Source organism: Apis mellifera, linkage group LG13, assembly GCF_003254395.2.
Source record: "Apis mellifera strain DH4 linkage group LG13, Amel_HAv3.1, whole genome shotgun sequence".
NCBI lineage: Eukaryota > Metazoa > Arthropoda > Insecta > Hymenoptera > Apidae > Apis > Apis mellifera.
Window position 1 is genome coordinate 5884819 of NC_037650.1, and position 19242 is coordinate 5904060.

Genomic DNA, 19242 nt, shown 5'->3' on the forward strand with positions numbered 1-19242 from the left:
TCATGCGTGCACCATTCATCAAATATCGACAAACTTTTTCATCGATTTTATCAAATCCGAATTTCGTGGCGCGTAGGACGGGATATATATATATATATATATATATATATATATAAATCAGGTATTGGCCCTTGGTAAAATTATCGAGGCTGGTTTCGAACGATCGGTACACGGCACATGGAAAATCGAGTGTCACTTCTAAGCGTGAACAATGAACGAAATATCGGGCGATATACCACCGATGGCCTTCGAATCCGATTGATTCCTCGGACGGAATATTCATTGGACGTTGGTGTGCGTGGCGGAATATAACGTTGGCTGTGGGAGTGGGACAAAAGACCTTTCGCATGGAAATGAATCGCGATCGAGGCCGAAGTGGCTCTCGTTCATCGACAGACAGCCGCATACCCTGGGTAATAATTCTGAAAAATTGTTCCGTTCCCTGAGCTCACGGTCTGAGATTTCAGCGCATAAATCGCCCTCGTTCCTCGATCCCACGTGATATATCGGTGTTTGCAAGTGTTCCCTGAGAGGCATTAGGATCGTATATTCTCCAAGTATTGATACAGAATGGCTTTTCCGTTCGCCGCCTATGACGATACATCCCTCCCACTCCCTTATTTTCACAGTCCATCCTACTATACGATTTAACGTTTTGCATCTTAATCGAGTTTCTTCTCTTTTTTCCCCGAAATTAATTTCCCTTTTTTCTTTTTTCTTTTTTTTTCGAAGCTCGGTATTTTCAAGCTCGATCGATGTCCGTGATCGCGACAAAGTTTTATCAAAGCCCGTGGTCCACACCTAATTATGTTTCCATCGATAAACCCGGTCGCCCCTTCTAAGCGGGTTTCTCCCAGGGAAGAAAGTTCGTTAAAGTTTTTAAAAAATTCGCATTAACGTAGGAGTTGGTAGCAGCCAACCGGCCGCTAAACGTGAAATTAGTTTTTATCTTCGCTATGCAACGGCCGAACTTATTAACGAACCCATCGACTTTGAATCAATCTTGAAAAAGTTTATCCAATTATCGACGCGATGATAAAAAAAGAAAAATAGAGAAAAATATCGATCGAATCCATTATCCACTGGTATCTCTTACCTTTATCTCACGAATCGACGACGATATCGCGATACCGATCTTAGATACCGCATTTCCAATACTATAGAAACTATGAAACAACGCTGGATCCAATTTTACTGGATCGTCCTTCCCATTTATTCCCGCGGAAACAGGAGACACGTTTGATAAGAACCCTTTTCAGGTAGGTTTCGCCGGTAATTGGAACATTGGGCGTAGTGGCACAGTTGGCTAACTATGCATAGCGTTAGTATTCCGCGGTCGCCAATGCTTGGATCCAATTTAATGTTCTGCTCGCTCCTTGGATTTCAGATCTGGACACGATGTTATATGGATACACGAACAACATATATGTGCTGGACCACACTCCTGAATCGCTGCCGGTGAGTACGATTTCGAGCAAGCCAGTTAGTCGCCGTTGTTACCCTCCTATTCGACCTCCCTTGTGCTCGTTCGTTTAAGTCGATTGCTGCCGGCTAGTATCATAATTGCGTTTCACGGTTTCGAAATTAATACGGTTGTTGAACACGCAACGCGGGGGGGGAGGGGAGGAGGAGGAGGAGGAAAGATCGATTCGACGACCCGCTTTGACGTCCGATTGGAATGCGCGGCCAAGGTGGAAATAATCGATCGACAAAAGTGGGCACAAATTTTCAATCTCGAAACGCGTGATGTAATTTAATTTGGAAAATTTTAAAATTGGCAACGACACGCACGCCGCCAATTAATTTACGCGGTCCCTACGATACAAAATAATTTAACCTTTCGCGATATTAATTTCCATCCCAAAGGTAATGCCCATCCCTTGCATAATAATTTCAATTAAACCAATAGTCACGAATTGTAGGTCACACGTTCCCCTTTTACAATTTGGCAAGCTTTGAGAATTTTATCAGTAGCTTGCGATTAAAACTGAACAACTGTTTGCAATATAAAATCTTTACGAGGAAATAGAGTTTTCGAATCTCGCTCTTCGAATCTGCTTACATATTAATGCTTTCTTTCCTCGTTGTGTTCCGTGGTTAAATTTTGCACAAAGGTGCTACTTGTAATATTCGAGTAAAATTTCCAATTGTACGGGGTAGCTAGGAAGTTGAATAAAATTCGTTCGACCTTCGAAACTAGTTTCACGAAGATTGTACAAATTGTTTGATTGATGAGTCCGCCGATAGAAGCCAGAAAAGTCAGAAACAAGCGTTATCTTCGATTCGCGTTTATCGCGGAAACACGAGCGGAAAATCGAACGATTCGCCGGGAATTTAATTAAATTCGACGATACCGGATCGTTCGACTTTGTTTCCAATTAAAACTCGCAGACCGCGTATTTTGATTAACAGTCGAATTTAATAATAATCGGGCACGCTCGCGCGGCGGTGGGGAATTTTCTCGCGACAATTGGGATGAAACAACGAGAACGCGTAAATTTCGTGAATAAATTGAATCGATACCGGTTGTAATATTAACGAGGTGTGAACTGCAAGAGGAACGTAACGAGAATATATATATATATATATATATATAGTGCACTCCACTTTTCGGATAAATTGCAGCTATCCCCTTTGTTCCGGGTTAACGATGAAAAAGAGAGAGAGAGAAAGAATTTATATCGTTTCCATAATTGAAAGAGCATGAAATATTCTATTCACGGGAGAGGTACCAACTCTGACGCGAGCGCCTTAATTATCCTCGTCAGTGAACCGATCAAAATTTCTTCCTCTCGTTAGCTAAGATATTAGTCTTTTAACATTCCACGTGTATAGTCAATTAACGTACAAATATTCCCTTCCCTTCGTAATTTTTTGCAATGATGATTTATTTAAAAAAAACTTCTTTGAAACACTTGCAACTAATAAATACTATTAATACTATTAATTTAAATTTGAAAAATCAAAACAAATGCTAATATAAATTTTTTATTTAGACAGAAAAAGAGTGATACGAAAAGTGCAATGAAATTTAAAATAGCTGTTTCAATTTCACATAGGCAACGATTGTATCGAACGCTTGTTACACGAAAAAAAAAAATCCAGATATGAAATAGTAAAAAAAAGAAAAAAACCTTTTCCATTTTTCATATATTTCTTGAGGGGAAAAAAAAAGGAAAAAATTTCTCTCGGCTAAAATAAGAAATCCGATGATGCGTGACACACGTCATTTCTGTCGAGTAAATTAACTAATTAATTGAACCGGTCACGTTGGTTAATCCGCTCTTCCTATGCGGATAATTGCATAAAAGAAAAAAAAAGAAGAAGAAAAAAAAATACACGTGTCAATTTCACGCGCACAGTTTCGTTCCGTCCGACGCGATCCATTTTACTATTCGAGATTAATCACCTGTTAAATCGTGCACGGTATGCGCATATCATTGTCCATCGAACGAAACAGGCCACTCAATTATCCGCAACATCTGCCGGGTTACAGAAAAATATCCGAAATCCTCGGAGCGAAACACGGCGGGGGTTTATGAATTAAGTTAATTAGTCGTCGAACAAATGAAGCCTGCTCGTTAGCGCCAGTCGATTTCGGTTTCCCTCGGCGCGGAGGGGTTTGGGGAGGGTGGGTTAACAAGTTGAATTAACGATGTGGATCGAGTGGTGGTTCTCTCGTGTGCGTGAATGAGAGTTGAAAAAAGTATCGAATGTGGTGGCCTTGTTTCGTTCGATTTCATTCTCTGAATCTGTTATCGGAGAAATAATTTCCTAATCGCGAACGATAACGCGAAACGCTTCGAGCTCGCTTGGAATTTGAGGATGTGGCATCGAGAAGAAGAGAGGATCGTGGAAGTGTTAAGGATGGTAATTAAGGGTGGAGGATCGACGGGGAAGATCTTTATTAGGAGGCACGCGCGGTCGAAATTAGGGAGAAGGGTGGAGATGACCTGTAATCGTGGCATTGTCCCTTTTTCCGACAAGATTGTGGAAGACAAAAGGGAAGAAAAATGTTCCTCTCGTTGCCTTCGTTCGGTATCCTTCTTGTTTTCATCGCTCATTTCGATGAAATATATATATTTTTAATTTATATTTGTCGCGAGAAATAATTTATTAAAAATTTATTCGATGAATAATGAGGCTCAATCGCGAATATTAACTCGAGGAATCTTCTGTCTCTTTTATTCAACGCTCGATGATACGTAATATCGAATTTTGACAAAATAGAAAAACGCGCGTTTCAATTTATTGGAAAGATTCATTTGACGTTGCAATCGTGCGCATCAATTAGACGTCATCAATTAAAATAGGAAATTCCAATCCAATCGCACGCGTGCAAACTTTATAGAGATCGAAATATTCCAACATTATTGGTAACAAGATACAAGATGAAACGTTATTATTCATATTTCTCGAAACGGAGTAGATGGAATATTCCAACTAAGGCGGCGTACGTGTAAGTAAATGGCGGACTTTAAGTACAGAACCGTGGAAGCTCGCCTGTTTGCGCGTGTATTGGGTTATCCGTGTACACGGATAGGTGTACACGATGTTTCGTGTACCGTGTACACAAGACTGAATGTAATTTGCAGGAATCTCGAGGGGGTGGGATCTCGATCCCGTGGTGACATAGACATTGAATTTCCGGCATCTCGCCGTTCCGTATTGAATCGATCAATCAGTCGTATTCGCGTTAATTAGCTTGTAGCCGTAAAGTGTTTGCCGTGTCGTTTAATCCGGATTGCGTTTATATTTCGCGCACCGTATAAATAAATTTATCCCGAAGTTTGAAAAATATTTCACTCGCAACAGAGATCCTTGCCCGATATTTATAAATGCGTTGACCACATTCGTCGATTTACCCCGTGCTGCCCAAATGTTTATTCGTAAATATTCATAGTTTTCAAGTATTGATATGATTTTGCCTGTAACTAACACGTTAAATCGAAGAAAAATTATTTCGCGTATCGAATTTTTTTATATATTGATAGAGAAAACAAATGTAAAACGGAACAACTGAAAAACACAATGAAATCCAAAACAACTGCGCATATTGTACTCGAACGTTAACGTGCGAAAGAAAACTCTTTTACACTCGTTTACATTCATTCTTTTTTTTTTTCACGTCGCAATAGATCTCACTGCACGCTTTGAATGTGTGAAAATCTGTAGTGACAAGCTGTGTATCGAGAAACAAAATGAAAATGTCCAACGAATTGCATTTATCGCGCATCACCCTGTACAAATCTACCCACGTTAAAAAGTTTCCAAGAATCTTTCTCTCTCGACCCGAGCAAAAAGAATGAAAAGAAGAAAAAGGATCGACAGAGTGGGGATTGATGGAAATATTTACCGATGGGCTTTCGCAAACACGGAACCCTATTGACAGTGTGCACCGGCGTACGGAGAAACTTTCGGAGAGCAGCAGCCTGGAAACTTGGCGGAAGTAAATTCATTCCGGGATAGGCGTGTTGATAAACATCTTAGCACAGTTGGGTAACCGTTATAGAAACGATAGGATTCGCGATCCTGCGGGTAAACGTCGTCTCTCGTTAAAAAACCTCTTATTTCCGCCCGAGGGGAAGGAAATATCAGCAGACGAAGGGAATCGGTTCGATCCAAACGTTGGAAAACGTGCAACGGTCCTTTCTTCCATCCAGGAATGGAATGGAATGGAAAAAAAAAAAGGGAAAGAAGGGGAGGGGAGGAAACTATTGGAGAAAAAATTCGATCCATAATGGCGGTTAAACGTCACGTAACTCGATCCTTCCGCTTGATTGAAACGGTAACGTTATAGCTTTCAATCGGGGAATATCTGATTTTCCGCGTGAACACGAAATTTCCATCAAACGTGACTCGTGAATTTCAAGGTGTTCGCGATTCGAAACGCGTATATATCGGGATGGAGGAAGGAATTTCCGTGGAAAAAGGATCGTAGCCGCCTGTTAACTCGCCCTTCCCGCCCGAGCTATTTATCAATGGCGAAGGATTGGAGGGAAAGTTGGCGCGAGTGAGCAAGGTCGGTGGAACGAAATACGAGAACGTGGATACGTTCCCCGGTGGAATATCGTGGACCCTGGCCCGGGTATAGGACACGGGTACATCGAATCAGCTTTCTGCTTGTTATCTCCCGGCATTTGATTCCTTTGCCATTTTCTGTCCACTCGCTCGCTCTTTTGTCCCCTGGATTCTGGGGACGACGTTTCCTTCGAGGGTTTCTTTCGAGTCGCGGAGGAAATAAAGATTCGGCCAATTGCCCGAATGGGAGAAAGGATCCATTCGGGCCGTGAAACAATCTTCTCATGATTTTACGCTGATTTTTGTTTTTTATTATTACGTCGAAAAAACGTCGCTACTTTTACGAAAATCTTTTCCTCTGCGAGTCGACGAAGATTTCGATATTAGGTGAATTGATCGAGAAAGAGAGAATATTTACGCGAAAATATTAGAGGATTTTAATCGAAACTCTCGCGTATACAATGTTTGATCAAAAATGATTCGATGAATAGGGTATGAAGATCGATCGTTCGAAGGAAAGGAAATTCAATCTTAAGGATATTTAAGATTTCTGGAAGGGAGTTGGAACGACGAAACGTTGCCAGAATATTTTCGCGAGTTTGGAAAGTTTCGGTATCCTTGACGCGGTGACAAATAAAACTGTCAGATTTGCATTCGCATTCCTCCCTTCCGTTGTATTTTCAACGGGTTCCGCTCTAATCTCCGCTCCCCCCAACACCGTTCGCGAAACTTAAATCTACCGTGAGTTAGTCTCCCGGAACGACTTAAACTTTGACCAGCCGGCCAAATATTAACTCTTTGCACCGCGGGCCAAAGAGAAGAATTCTTTCCACCCTGATGAAGAGAAACTTCCCTCCGGAATCATTTCAAATACGAGCAGCCTTAAGTCAAAGTTTGCCCCACCGTCTGGCAAAAATCATTTAATCAAGATTTATCCCCGTGCAAAGACAATCGTCGTATCCTTGCGAATGTACAAAACGAAAAAGATGGAAAGATCGAAACTTTGAATCTTTTCCATTACTTTTCACAATTCGAGAATTAACGAGATGTAGATATGCTGATCGTATACAAGATTTGAATATTTCTTCTTTTTTTTTCAATTCTCTCGCGTGAAGGATAAAACGTTTTTTTATTATACATTTCACGCGATTGACAAGAGAAACGACAAGGGATAAATCTACCATGATAAATGATTGACTTCCCGTCAATTGCGGAATCACGATCAAATATCGTTACAGATCTATCGAAAACTTTCGAATTTTTTAACATCTCCTCGATAAAAAACCTCTTCGACATTCCATAGGTGACAAGTACGTTTCTGTGACGAGAAAAAGCTTGATCGATCTTCTGTCGATCGGAGGAATTATAAACAAGTTATACGCGTTTATAAACAAGTACAAAGTAAACGCGAAAAATTAAATATTCGAATCTCGATTTTTCTCCTCCGATTCAACGATCGTTAACGTTCGTTAACGTTGAAGAGATTACTTCTTCGAGGAAAAACTTCTTCTTAACCGGGAGGCGGATCGAGTCGAATCATTTTTACGATTCTTTCCTGGAAAGCAAATAGCGGGGAACGCATTAAAACTCTTTCTGGTGGAACAGCGGAATCGTTTCCAGCGAAGATTCCGCGCCGGTGAACCAGAGCTTTAAAAGCGCATCCTCTCCCCTTTCACCGAACGTTTATGGTTAATAATAGTTGGAAAGCTTGGGGGGAGGGGGGCCCCGGGGCAAAAAGGCTTTTAACCCATGTGTATTTTCCATGCTCTCTGTCTCTCTCTCTCTCTCTCCTGATTGCACGATTCCACTGAGATTTCGCGAACCGGCCTCGATAACGCATGCAAATATCATCGCGATAAAATAATTGCGCGAAAAGGTTTCACTTCAAAATTATCCCAGATATCGGATTTAATAATGATGTAACGTCGAGATGAATTCGCATTTGGATGATTACAACAAATTCGATTATTTTCTTCTCTTTTTCTTTTTTTTTTTTTGCACAGGGATTTGTCACTTTGTTCTTCTTCGTCATCGAGAATCTTGGTTCTAAAGAATCGTGTTTTATGAAACACTGTGCTTCTATCAGATATTTTATATATTAGAAAGAGATGCAAAAATTTGTTTGCACGCGTTTTTCTTTTCTTACTTTCTTTTTTTCTTTTTTTTTGCACTTTGATATAAATATTTTCTTCCCCTTTAAATGTATTTTATACCGAACATAAAGTCAGATTTAAATTGCACGATCGATGCACTCTTAACTACTCGCGCAATCTTCTCTAAACGTTAAAAACGTTCCATGCTTAAAAAAACGACCATGCTTTTACGACGCGTTTTCCAAGTTTAAACTTGGTAAAGAAGTTACTTGGGAACGTCCAGATGATTCACGATTTTCTAACAATTTCATTATCGCCCTTTTCAATATTCAGCAGCCTCCTTCTTATAGAAAATTTACTTTTTCCAAGCCGCGACGCGCTTAAGTTTAACGATCGATTTTATCGTTGCCGAATTAATAAAGTCACGATGTCGAATTTTAAACCCTTAACGAAAAAAAGAAAAAAAAAAAGATTTCCGATAATTCTGACTCTGTAATCCTATATTCTCGTCTCCTCATCCTCCTCTGAATTTTTTCAGAAGGAAATATCCCCGAGATAAAACTAACGTGCCACCCCCTAGTTGGAAAATATTTTTCATCGGAAAATTTTCTCGCTTATCAACGTCAAATTATCACGACGCGTGAAAATCTTCACGAGTTCCTTCGCACGTAAGTCGGGCATCCAGTTCCAATTATTCTCTTCCAGCGAAATAGTTCTCGCTCTTTGTAATAACGCGTTTCCCTCCGTCGGATATGATTATTAACCGGAGGCTGGGTTTTTTAATGATCCGATAATCAAGCGAGCCAACCCTTCCTCCTTTCCTGGGCGGAATTCGATCATCAACCGCGTCGAATCAAGAGGGAGCGGCCAGGAGAGAAGTTTTCGGACAAGTTTTCGTTGTGTTGTCGAGGGTTGTGGAGGGCGCTTTTGTTTAAAAGCGGGCTCGTGTATCCCGTAGGAGGCGAGGCTCTTGGAAGTTCAATTTTTCGTTGGCGCGGAAAATCACACGGATCCCTTTCATCAGAAGAACGGGTTTAAAGCGGCTGTAATTTCTAATTTCCATGGTAAAATCCGTGGTTGCTTGTTGTACGGTATTATGCAAATTAGCGCAAAGAATTACGCGAGCACCCTTTTGAGGCTTGCTAATTAACGGAGTGAACAGGAGGAGTCGAGGATTAAGTTACCCCATTCTTGAATCCAACCTTTCCACTTCGAGTTTCAAAACCAACTTTCTATTCCTTCTCTCTTTCCTCCTTTTTTTCCATCCCTCTAAACGAGTCGTAAATTTTTTTTTTTTTTATATCTATATCGCCCGAACCGAACTTGATTTTTCGCTGCAACAATCAACGTTCTATTTAAATCTCATAACCTCTTTAAAAAGATTCCGCAAATTCTCTTCTTTGCAAATAACAATTCCACGAATCTCTCGCGAAATTAATTTATCGTGACGCATGAAGAAATGAGATAAAAGAGAAAGAGAGAGAGAGAGAAAGAAAATTAAAAATTACTCTATTTTTTGTCCAGTATTAATCGCCTCGAAACATGCGACGTGTCAAAGGATTAAAAGAGAAGCCAAGTATTCTTCTCGTCTCGCCCTCCTTTGACAATGCACCAACGAATAAAGAATTCTTTTCGGCCGTTCCTTTTCTGTCGGTGGTAAAAAGAAAGAGTGCACGGACATTTGGATACTGCGCATAGTTGGAAAAATCCTTTTTTTCTCTCTCTCTCTCTCTTTTTTCGCCTTGGGCGCGCTCGCGGTGAAAAAGTCTCAAAGAGAGGAGGAGGCTTCCGATACGGAAACGAACGAGACAAGAGCGCTCTAGCCGCCTACGGTACGTCTTACCTCGTTAAGAGAATAATGCCCTTTCCGGGGGGAGGGAGAGGAGGGGGCGAGTACTACTCTGGACTAACGAGTATCAACGATGCAGACGCGCAAAAAACAACCACCGACACCCTTAACAAAAGCCAATCAACCCCTCCGGAGGGATTGTTTGTTGAAGCGGACTCTTTGTAGACGCGCCCGCGCGATAATAATTTAATAACTCGCGCGAATATTTTGATAAAGCTGTAATTAAACGATGGACGATGGCGGGCCGATTAAAACGATAATTCGAGGAATTTGAACGAGATGGGAACGAATAACGAATTTACTCCCTCCCCCCCTTCCTCCCATGAATTATTTTTACACCCTGGTTCAAAATAATAATCGGATAATAATCGAATTAATCTTACGCTTCGCGAGGAAATTAATTTTGATCTTGGAAATCGACCATCAAGATTTTCACCGTAAATTATTTAATTATAACAATACAAATTATTATTTAATTAGTTGAACGTAGCGGGGATAAACGAAATTAAACGAGAGAGAATGAAATGTTCGTGAATCTGTGTAAATAAGAATTCAGAATGGGGATCAATTAGTTCTAGGGTTTAAAAGGGTGGATTTAACGTGTGGTTACAGGATATGGACATGTTGCAATTGTTCGCCTCGCCGGCTGGTCGAGCGTTACTTACCAGTGACAATCGGCGGAGAGGATCGACGTCGACCTCCTCCTTGTCTCGAGAGTCCTCTTCGAGGCTGAAGAGAGGTAGAAGACTATCGGGTACAGTCAGCGCGCCCGCGACACCTCCAAGGCAACGGAAATCGAGCGCGGAGCTGTACAAAGAAGCCGCCGAGATCCTCGGCCTCACCTGTTCGTTGACCGATAGCTGCCGATGCATCGATTGCCAGGTATAAAAGTCTCGTTGCGAATTCCTTCTCCTTTTTTTAATATATTCGATATTATACCGAAAAAATTGATCAAAATTCGAGATAGCCACGTGTATATCTATGATACCGAAATATGCAAATTAAAATTGTTCGTTTCACGTTTCTTTGAAAAAAAAGAAATCACTCGTCAAAACTAGTTTGCGCACGGTGAAATATCTCGTGGTTAATAAAAAAAGTTGATAAAAATCTTGTTGCGAATTCTTCTAGTCTCGTTCTTCAATATGTATTTTTAATATATGTTATACCGAAAAAATTAATCAAAATTCAAAATGACCACGTGTATACCGATAATACGTAATACGTAATACGTAATATGCAAATTAAAGGTTCGAACAGCCGAAAATTCTTTTTCACGTTTCATGTTTCTTTAAAAAAACGAGATGACTCGTCAAAAAGTAATTCACGTACGGTGAAATATCCCGCGGTTAATAAAAAAAATTTTGTTGCGATTTCCTGGTCTCGTTCTTCAACATATATTTTTAACGTGTTATACCGAAAAAAATTGATCAAAATTCAAAATGACCACGTATATTATGTATACCAATAATACGTAATACCGAATATGCAAATTAAAGCGGAAAATTCTTTTTCACGTTTCACGTTTCTTTAAAAAAATGAGATGACTCGTCAAAAAGTAATTCACTTACGATGAAATAATCCGCGGTTAATAAAAAAAATCTTGTTGCGATTTCCTGATCTCGTTTTTCAACATTTTAACATGTATACCGAAAAAATTGATCAAAATTCGAAATGACCACGTGTATACCGATAATACGTAATACGTAATACGTAATATGCAAATTAAAGATTTGAACAACCGAAAATTCTTTTTCACGTTTCTTTAAAAAAACTAGATGACTCGTCAAAAAGTAATTCACTTACGATGAAATAACCCACGGTTAATAAAAAAGTTGTTTTCCGAATTATTCAAGGAAGATCCTCGGAATGAATCCTCGGAGCGAGGAGGGAAATTTCAAATAGAAATTCAGTTTCCCTTTTGTAATCGCGATTAAGATAGAGCGGCGTAATTGCATCTATTCACGGTCTCGTGTAATTAGCTCGAATCGGCGAGAATAATCTTGGAAATTAAAGGGATATTGTCTCGATTTCGGGAATAATTGCCCAACCCCCTGTATACCAATTATGGCGGGGCGGTTTCCATTGATTGCCCATTTTCTCGGCCAAGCGCGTAAATATTTCTTTGCCCCAGTTTTTGGCCCCGGATCGCGGGGCTGGCTGGTTCCAATGGAGCCGATGGTGGGATGAAACTCGGCTCGGAATTTAATTAAAAATTTTATATCGAGTAACAGATTTCTCGAGTCCACGGCGTGTGGAATAGAGATCGTCTGGGATAGAGGCGTATTCCGTATTAACGACGGAATAGAAAATCTCTCTCTCTCTCTCTCTCTCTATCCTCTCTTCCTTCCCACGAAATTCTCGTTAAATGAGACTTTTGGTTTTCCATTCACTCGCGTATCGTCACTCGTGTTTCTGACAAAAGCGGCCGTTCTCGCCCCCGTTTACGGTCACGGGATTTTCACATCTGGCCGGCCGACATTCCCAAGGCTGACATAGAATTCCCAAGGTTAGCATTTTCCTTTGCGCCGACTTTCGAACCTTCGACCTTTTAACGGATGGCCGTTAGAGAAAACGGTCCACGTATCTGTGAGGGTGTTTAATAGCCCCGACCTTGAGAGGCCGATAACAAAAAAGCTTTGACATTAGAGGTTCGATGGTGGAAAAAAACTTTGATCCGAGAAATTGAATGTCAAAAAGCTTTGATCTCGGAAATTAATCGTCAAAGGGATTCATATGTCAATTCATCGAGAAATTTTCAACGCTAAAATGTTGCAACAATCAGCTAACTTGATTGAAACTTCAAAAAATAATTCTTTCGAATTAATTATCGATTATCCTGTCCCAAATTTATTTGATGCCAAAGTTTCCAATTGCAAAGTGTTTCGTCCTTTTTTCTCGTCCTCTCGTATTTCAAATTATTTTCCCATTTTCGAATCGTACTTTATCGTTCATAAAATGAATCGACGAAAGGAAATTATATCGCGCAAACTTGATTAACTTTGTCCATTCACCTTTTTTCCAGAGTAATTATTTCGACTGCGATGACGATTTCGGCGACGCGAGGACGGAATTGGCTGCGGGGACACCTATTCTACTGGACCATGCTTTGACACATCCATTGACGTGTTCCATACAGTAGCAGCCGAATATCTCGTTTCGAGCACGATTGGGTCTCATTGGCTCCTGCACCACCGCCACCTGATGAACCGGAAGTCATCGAGGTGTCGAGGAATCCAAGGACCAAGTGCGGGATATTCGAGGCGTGCACTTTGATCTCGATAAACTCCGTAATCCTAAAGAAGAAGATCGTGTGAATCGAGACAACAATTCGCCGGTTGATTTTTACCGAATATTATTCTTATTATTTCATGGAACTCGAAACAATCGAAATTCGCTGCACCGAAAATCTGCACAAAGGTCTTGATATTTCGCGTCGAAATATTCTTCTTCCAAACTTTGTAATTGAGTTTCGTCAACTTTGTTAAAAGTTTTTTAGTTAAAGGATGTAACAGAGCGACACGTGAATAAGAATCGATGAAATGATAACGTTGAAAACCCGTGTATTAAATTTTGTGTATTCAAATTTTGATTTCAAATGATAAAATTATTTGAGCGTGAATTTCGTTTTGCCAATATTAATGTAAACGCGAATTTTCTATTTTTGAATAGGAACGAACGGCAAAGAATTCATTCGTTCGTTCAATTCATCGTTCCCTCCTCTCGATGGATCACCGGTTAACATTTAACGATAATTAAACGAAAGAATAAAATATATAATTTGTGGACAATACATATGTAACGGAATAAGTCACTGCTCCGATTGTTTCTTCTCTTTTTGTATGAAACGAAAAAAAAAAAAAAAACAAAAAAAACAAAAAAACGCAAGCTTACGTACCTAGGAATATTTATGTACAAAATGCTCCCTGTATGTACAACAATCTGCCGGTAATCGCACTGGTTACGAAATTAATTAAAATTATCGAGATAACGAAATAAAAAGAAAAGGAAAAAAAAAAGGAAGATTAAAGCAGAAAAAAAAGCTCATCGTTTCACGTTTTCATTATTAAATATTTCTATATATATATATATATATATGTATATTATCATTGATACGAGAGAAAAATTCAACGCGACATTTAAAATTTCGAGAAAAGAAAAAGAAATAAAATAATATAATGAATGATGTATCGAGAAACGAAAAAAATATAATTACAATGCGTTCGTCTGGCTCAAATTGGACGAATTTATTTATCGATGCGAAATGAACAAATGCCAAATGAAAAAAATAAAATAAAATAAAATAAAATAAAGTAAAATAAAATTAAATTAAATAAAATAAAGTAAAATAAAATAAAATAAAATAAAATTAAATTAAATAAAATAAATGCGCCAAATTTCTAATGTAATTAGCGATAACGATAATAATAATAATAATAATAATTAACATTTAATAAACGATAACCCTAATAATAATAATAATAATAATTACGATAATGACATGATCGATCTAGTCGGAAGATGTAACACGATTAAGATGTTAATTAGGTAAAAACTTCAATGGTTTGTCGACGTACACGATATGTAAGAATTATATATATATATATATTATATTTACTACACGTTTTATTATTACATTAATTCGATTAAGTATAGTAGGATACGTTGTTGAAGCGTTTATGAGCTCGACGAATTAAACCAAAATGAGGAAAAGCAAAAAAAAAAAAGGAAAAAAAAAAGAAAAAACATGAAAAAACCAGGGAATAGTTGAAAAGAATTGAGAAAAAAAAAAAAAAATTAATGAAAACGAAAATATATATATATATAATATATATAAATGAGCGCAATGCGTAGAATTTATACGTGCAAGATCAATACGTATAAATCGAATATTTATGTCCGATTAAGTTTTTTTATATAATCCTTTTTGTTAAATGTTAAATTATTAACACGTCGACTGCCGTTTCTAATTCTCGCCGATGAGAGCATCGTTAATTTTAATGACGTTTCGAAATTTCTTCAACTATAACGTAATTACTATTTCTTCTGCCTGCCTTCCCTAATGTCGAAAACGTTATTAAAATTCCACGAATCCGTGAATCAACTAGTATATAGAAAAAAAAAAAAAAAAGAAAAAGAAAAAAAAAAAAGAAAAGAAATTGGACTTCCGACGAGATTTCGTCAAAAATTTAAATTTCGAATTTTCTAAATTTAAATTTAGAAGAGAAAAAAAAAACTTAAAGAGAAAAGAAAAGAAAAAATTCGCGACAGTCGATGTGTGATCCACACGAATCGTGAATATAAAATGACGATAAACGAAGCTAGGCCTGAGTTACGTAAAATTGTGGACCGGTTGAAAGAGATTAAAAAAAGTGAGAATGAATATATGTAAGAAAGTATAAAAGTGAGTTGGATATTTCCTCGAGTGATTATAATTAAAAGAAAAAAAAAAAAGAAAAAAAAATGAAAAGAAACAGGATGAAGGTGTGATTATGGTGTGTCGGAATCCGCGTAAAAAAAAAAAAAAAAAAAAAAATAATAAAAAAATAAATAAATAGAACAAATGAAAGAAAAATAAATCAAGTTCACGAATGCAAGTGCCAAACTAAAGTTTAATCTCGCGACGCTCGTAAGTTTAGTGGTTCGCTATCGAAATCTCTTCTTAAAAATTATCCGATAGATTATAATACGATTTAAAAAATACGGTGATAGGGCTGAATATTCACATAAGTCTTATCGAACGAATCCTTTAAATCTATAAAATTAAATACATCGTGCTTCCCTTTTTACAAAAAGAACAAAAAAAGAAAAAAGAAAAAAAAAAAGAAACAAGGCGCGTTGTCGAATTTTCGATGGGATAAAGATCGATCGAATAAAAGGGAAACAAAAAAAAAAAGAAAAAAAAAATCAAATCATTAAATTATTCCACAAATAATGAATTTTCTCTCTGTTGAATTTAATAATACCGTCGAAATTATATTCGCGATGGAAATTTTTTTTTTTAACAAGAGAAACGGAAGAAATTTGAAAAAATTTACGAAACAAAATTTTCGTTAATTCATTTCCAATTAAAAAAATATATATCGAAATAAAATAAATTATGGAAAATGGAATAATTTAATGCATTCTCGTAATAGTATTCTCGTAAACTTCAGAGATTCTGATCGAGTTTTATACACTTCCAACGACGAGTCTATACCTTCACGTCTTTTATTACGTTACTGTAAACGTGTGCAAGTTGAAATGGAAAAGTTTCACGATTGCTCTCTTTTTACAACGAGACAAGCTGTCGAAACAGGGACGAAAGCCTGTCACATTTTACTGATCCATGATTCCGCCAAGTTTCTGGAGGATTGCGAACTTTTTTATCGCTGCCATTTTTTGTCAAAGTTTTCATCAAATGCATTGTAAATTGTTTGATACTGTTCATCGGATAGAATAGAATTTACGACGAGATTTTATTTTCGCGTTCGCATTTTCATTTCAACATTACATACGTAAATAATAGATAAAGGAGAGAAAAAGATCGACGATCCCTGATCTCTGGTAATTACGAAAATGAAACGTTTATAACGAACAACCTGTTATCTATATCGCGAGATATACTTAAAATAATTACATTTAAAAATTATTAAGACCCGTTCTATTTCCTTCATACTGTTATTTGAGAGACCTCGCATTTCTGCCTCTCTTCCGGTTGAATATCAATTAGCCAGATTCGATATCTAGGTCGTTCGTTTTGCGCGATCGTCGCGTCGAATTGGCTTTCTCTCATCGACGAAAGTAAAAGCGCAATTAATTAATTAATCTTTTTTTTCCGAGTGATCGAGAGAAACGCGTAAACCCTAGCAAGGAAGATGTAACGATTCGAAATGAGAAAAAAAAAGAAGGGAAAATAAATACGTGGCTTCTAATCGTTTTATAATAATCTAAGGCGTAATCGAGGAGAATGATTCTTGCAATGATCTTGAATATGACTACTATTAAAACACGATAAAATATAAATCAACGTCGTTTCATTTATTACAACATTCCTAAATTCCTAAATCTCCTAAATCTCCTAAGACGATTCCACGATTTTTTAAAAGAAAGGGGACGAAATTACCGATACGTTGCCCAAGAATTTGTATCTAAAGAAAATTTGATTCTAATATTTAAAGCTTCGATATCACTAAAGAATCTAATAAATAATTTTTAATATTTAAAAATATAAGAAAGGAATTTTAACGCAAATTTTAAGATAAATTTTGTTAATTTTTAATCAATATCTTGGACAACGATACAATTATTATTAATTGTAATTAGATATTAGGGTATTTTTAAAGGATAGACAAGGAAAAGAAATGGAGGAGAAGGATAGAGATATGGTAAAAATGATGAAATCAGCGCCATCTCCAGAGTGCCGCAAATGAAACACGTAAAGAAAGGATAAAAAACAATAGGAAAAGGATAGAGGGAGTGAAAAATTGACTCTTAGCGCCATCTCTTGAGCATCTTTAGGAAGATGTTTTTAACATTCGCAAGATGATTCTCCGTATTGTTGAAAAATAATTTTTTCCTCGCGATATGTTGTGTTTACATATAGAAGGCCGGACCAGCTTATATCTGAGTCACGAAATTCTACGCAGATATAAGAATACGCAGAATAATATAAGATATAAGAAACGGATGAAAGAAAAAAATTTTGAAGTTGTTAAATACGAAATAGTTGTAATACGTAGTTATAAAATGCGAAATAAAAATGTATTTCGTATATCAAACTACGAAATAAGTAATAAATAAATATCAATGTACACGAATATCGAAATATTCGAAATTATTATACTTTCTGTACAAACTAATGTTATAAAAAATACCACCACCAGTAAAAAAACATGCAACTTACCGTTCGTAGCTTTCACGCATTTATCCAGCTTGTTCGTGGCTTTTATTCAACGTTTTCCTTCTATCCATCAATAGATCCATCGTAATTGGCGAAATTTACCAACACTCGCGAATAAAAAACACGAAATTGTCGCGAAAAAACACTTTCGAATAAAACGTACGTTCGATCGAAACACTCGCGATAAACGATATATACTTTAAACGCGAAAAATATGTAAAAAAACTATCACTTCGCGAATAAACGTATTAAAAATAGAACGTATATACACTATAAAGACTTAAAAATAATACGCGCGTATCTTGGATGCAAAATTCACGCACAATTTTAAATTATAAACGAAATTAAAATGCGTAAATCACTACGCGTCCGACGAGTACAAGAGTCGAAACAAAACTGGATTAACTCATCCCCACTCGGTAACCGTAGCTCAGCGGGCAATAGTAGGTCGCGCGCTTCGACCGTATCGATAAGTAAACATTGCGTACCTATGAATTTCGAAATAAATGTAATATATTAATTTATTTATATTATAATGTAATAATTAAATAATTAATTAATATTAAAATTTATTTAATAAATTTATCGATCGTATTTTTTCTTTTCCATATTAATTTCTATTTTCTAATATCAATAATTACATTAATTAAATAGATTTATTTATAAAATATTTATTTTATAAAAATTATCGAATATATTAATTTAAATAATATCGACTATTAATAATTTAAATGCTTACCTATTCGATTATCGGTTAAAAAGAAATCTTCGTCTCCCCAATTTCGAACGTAATAAGTTAAAAATAGAGAATATTTTTATACAGCAAATCTAAAATTTATAAAAAGATAAAATTTAATAAATATTCATTAATTTATATTAATTAATATTAATTAATTTATATCTAATATCCACAATAATCTATCTTTAAAAAAGTAGATAGCGTAAAACTTATACTTACGCAATCAATCGTAATTTTAATTTTAAAAATTTATTTTACATTATATTTTACACTATCAAAATTTATTTAATCACGTGTACAATAATTACCTTACTAACCCGTTATCGTAGAAAAGATATTTTCCCTCAACTAATTCCCCATCCCACGACACCAAACGCGTACCTTAGCATTTTATCGAAATCGAAGACCACCCCACCCACTTCAACAAGACCGAACGACAATAAAGGTAGGCGGTAAATAGAAGCCGAGATGCAAATTGAATTCGCCGATCGAGCGGCGAGGATACTCTTATTTCGCCGAAGAATCGAGCGGTTGAAGGGAAAGGTGGAGGTGTGGGTGGATGGATAGTAGGTGGTGTCCTCCGTCGTCGGTGTCGTGGAAGGGTGCCTTGGGGAGCACCGCTTATATCGAGTTAGATCCGTTTGAATAGCGAGACGATCTC

General features: G+C 37.1%; 1 protein-coding gene and 1 long non-coding RNA gene across 6 annotated transcripts in view; one reads left to right on the forward strand and one right to left on the reverse strand.

The window, feature by feature from the left end:
* The window catches only part of LOC100578957, a 70423-nt gene extending 56444 nt beyond the window's left edge, over positions 1-13979 (forward strand). For both annotated transcript variants that reach the window (XM_026444853.1, XM_026444852.1), the window contains 3 exons: positions 1388-1458; positions 10576-10845; positions 12986-13979. In XM_026444853.1, the coding sequence (XP_026300638.1) occupies positions 1388-1458; positions 10576-10845; positions 12986-13102 (458 nt within the window). In that variant the 3' untranslated portion in view covers positions 13103-13979. The remainder of the gene's footprint in view (positions 1-1387; positions 1459-10575; positions 10846-12985) is intronic.
* Positions 1-18304, reverse strand: part of LOC102654051 — an 80147-nt gene extending 61843 nt beyond the window's left edge. The window contains exon 1 of one of the 4 annotated variants that reach the window (XR_003306005.1): positions 17846-18304. This is a non-coding gene — a long non-coding RNA (uncharacterized LOC102654051). The remainder of the gene's footprint in view (positions 1-17845) is intronic. The other 3 variants (XR_003306007.1, XR_003306004.1, XR_003306006.1) reach the window with 3 other exon arrangements.
* Between the last annotated feature and the right edge of the window lie 938 nt (positions 18305-19242).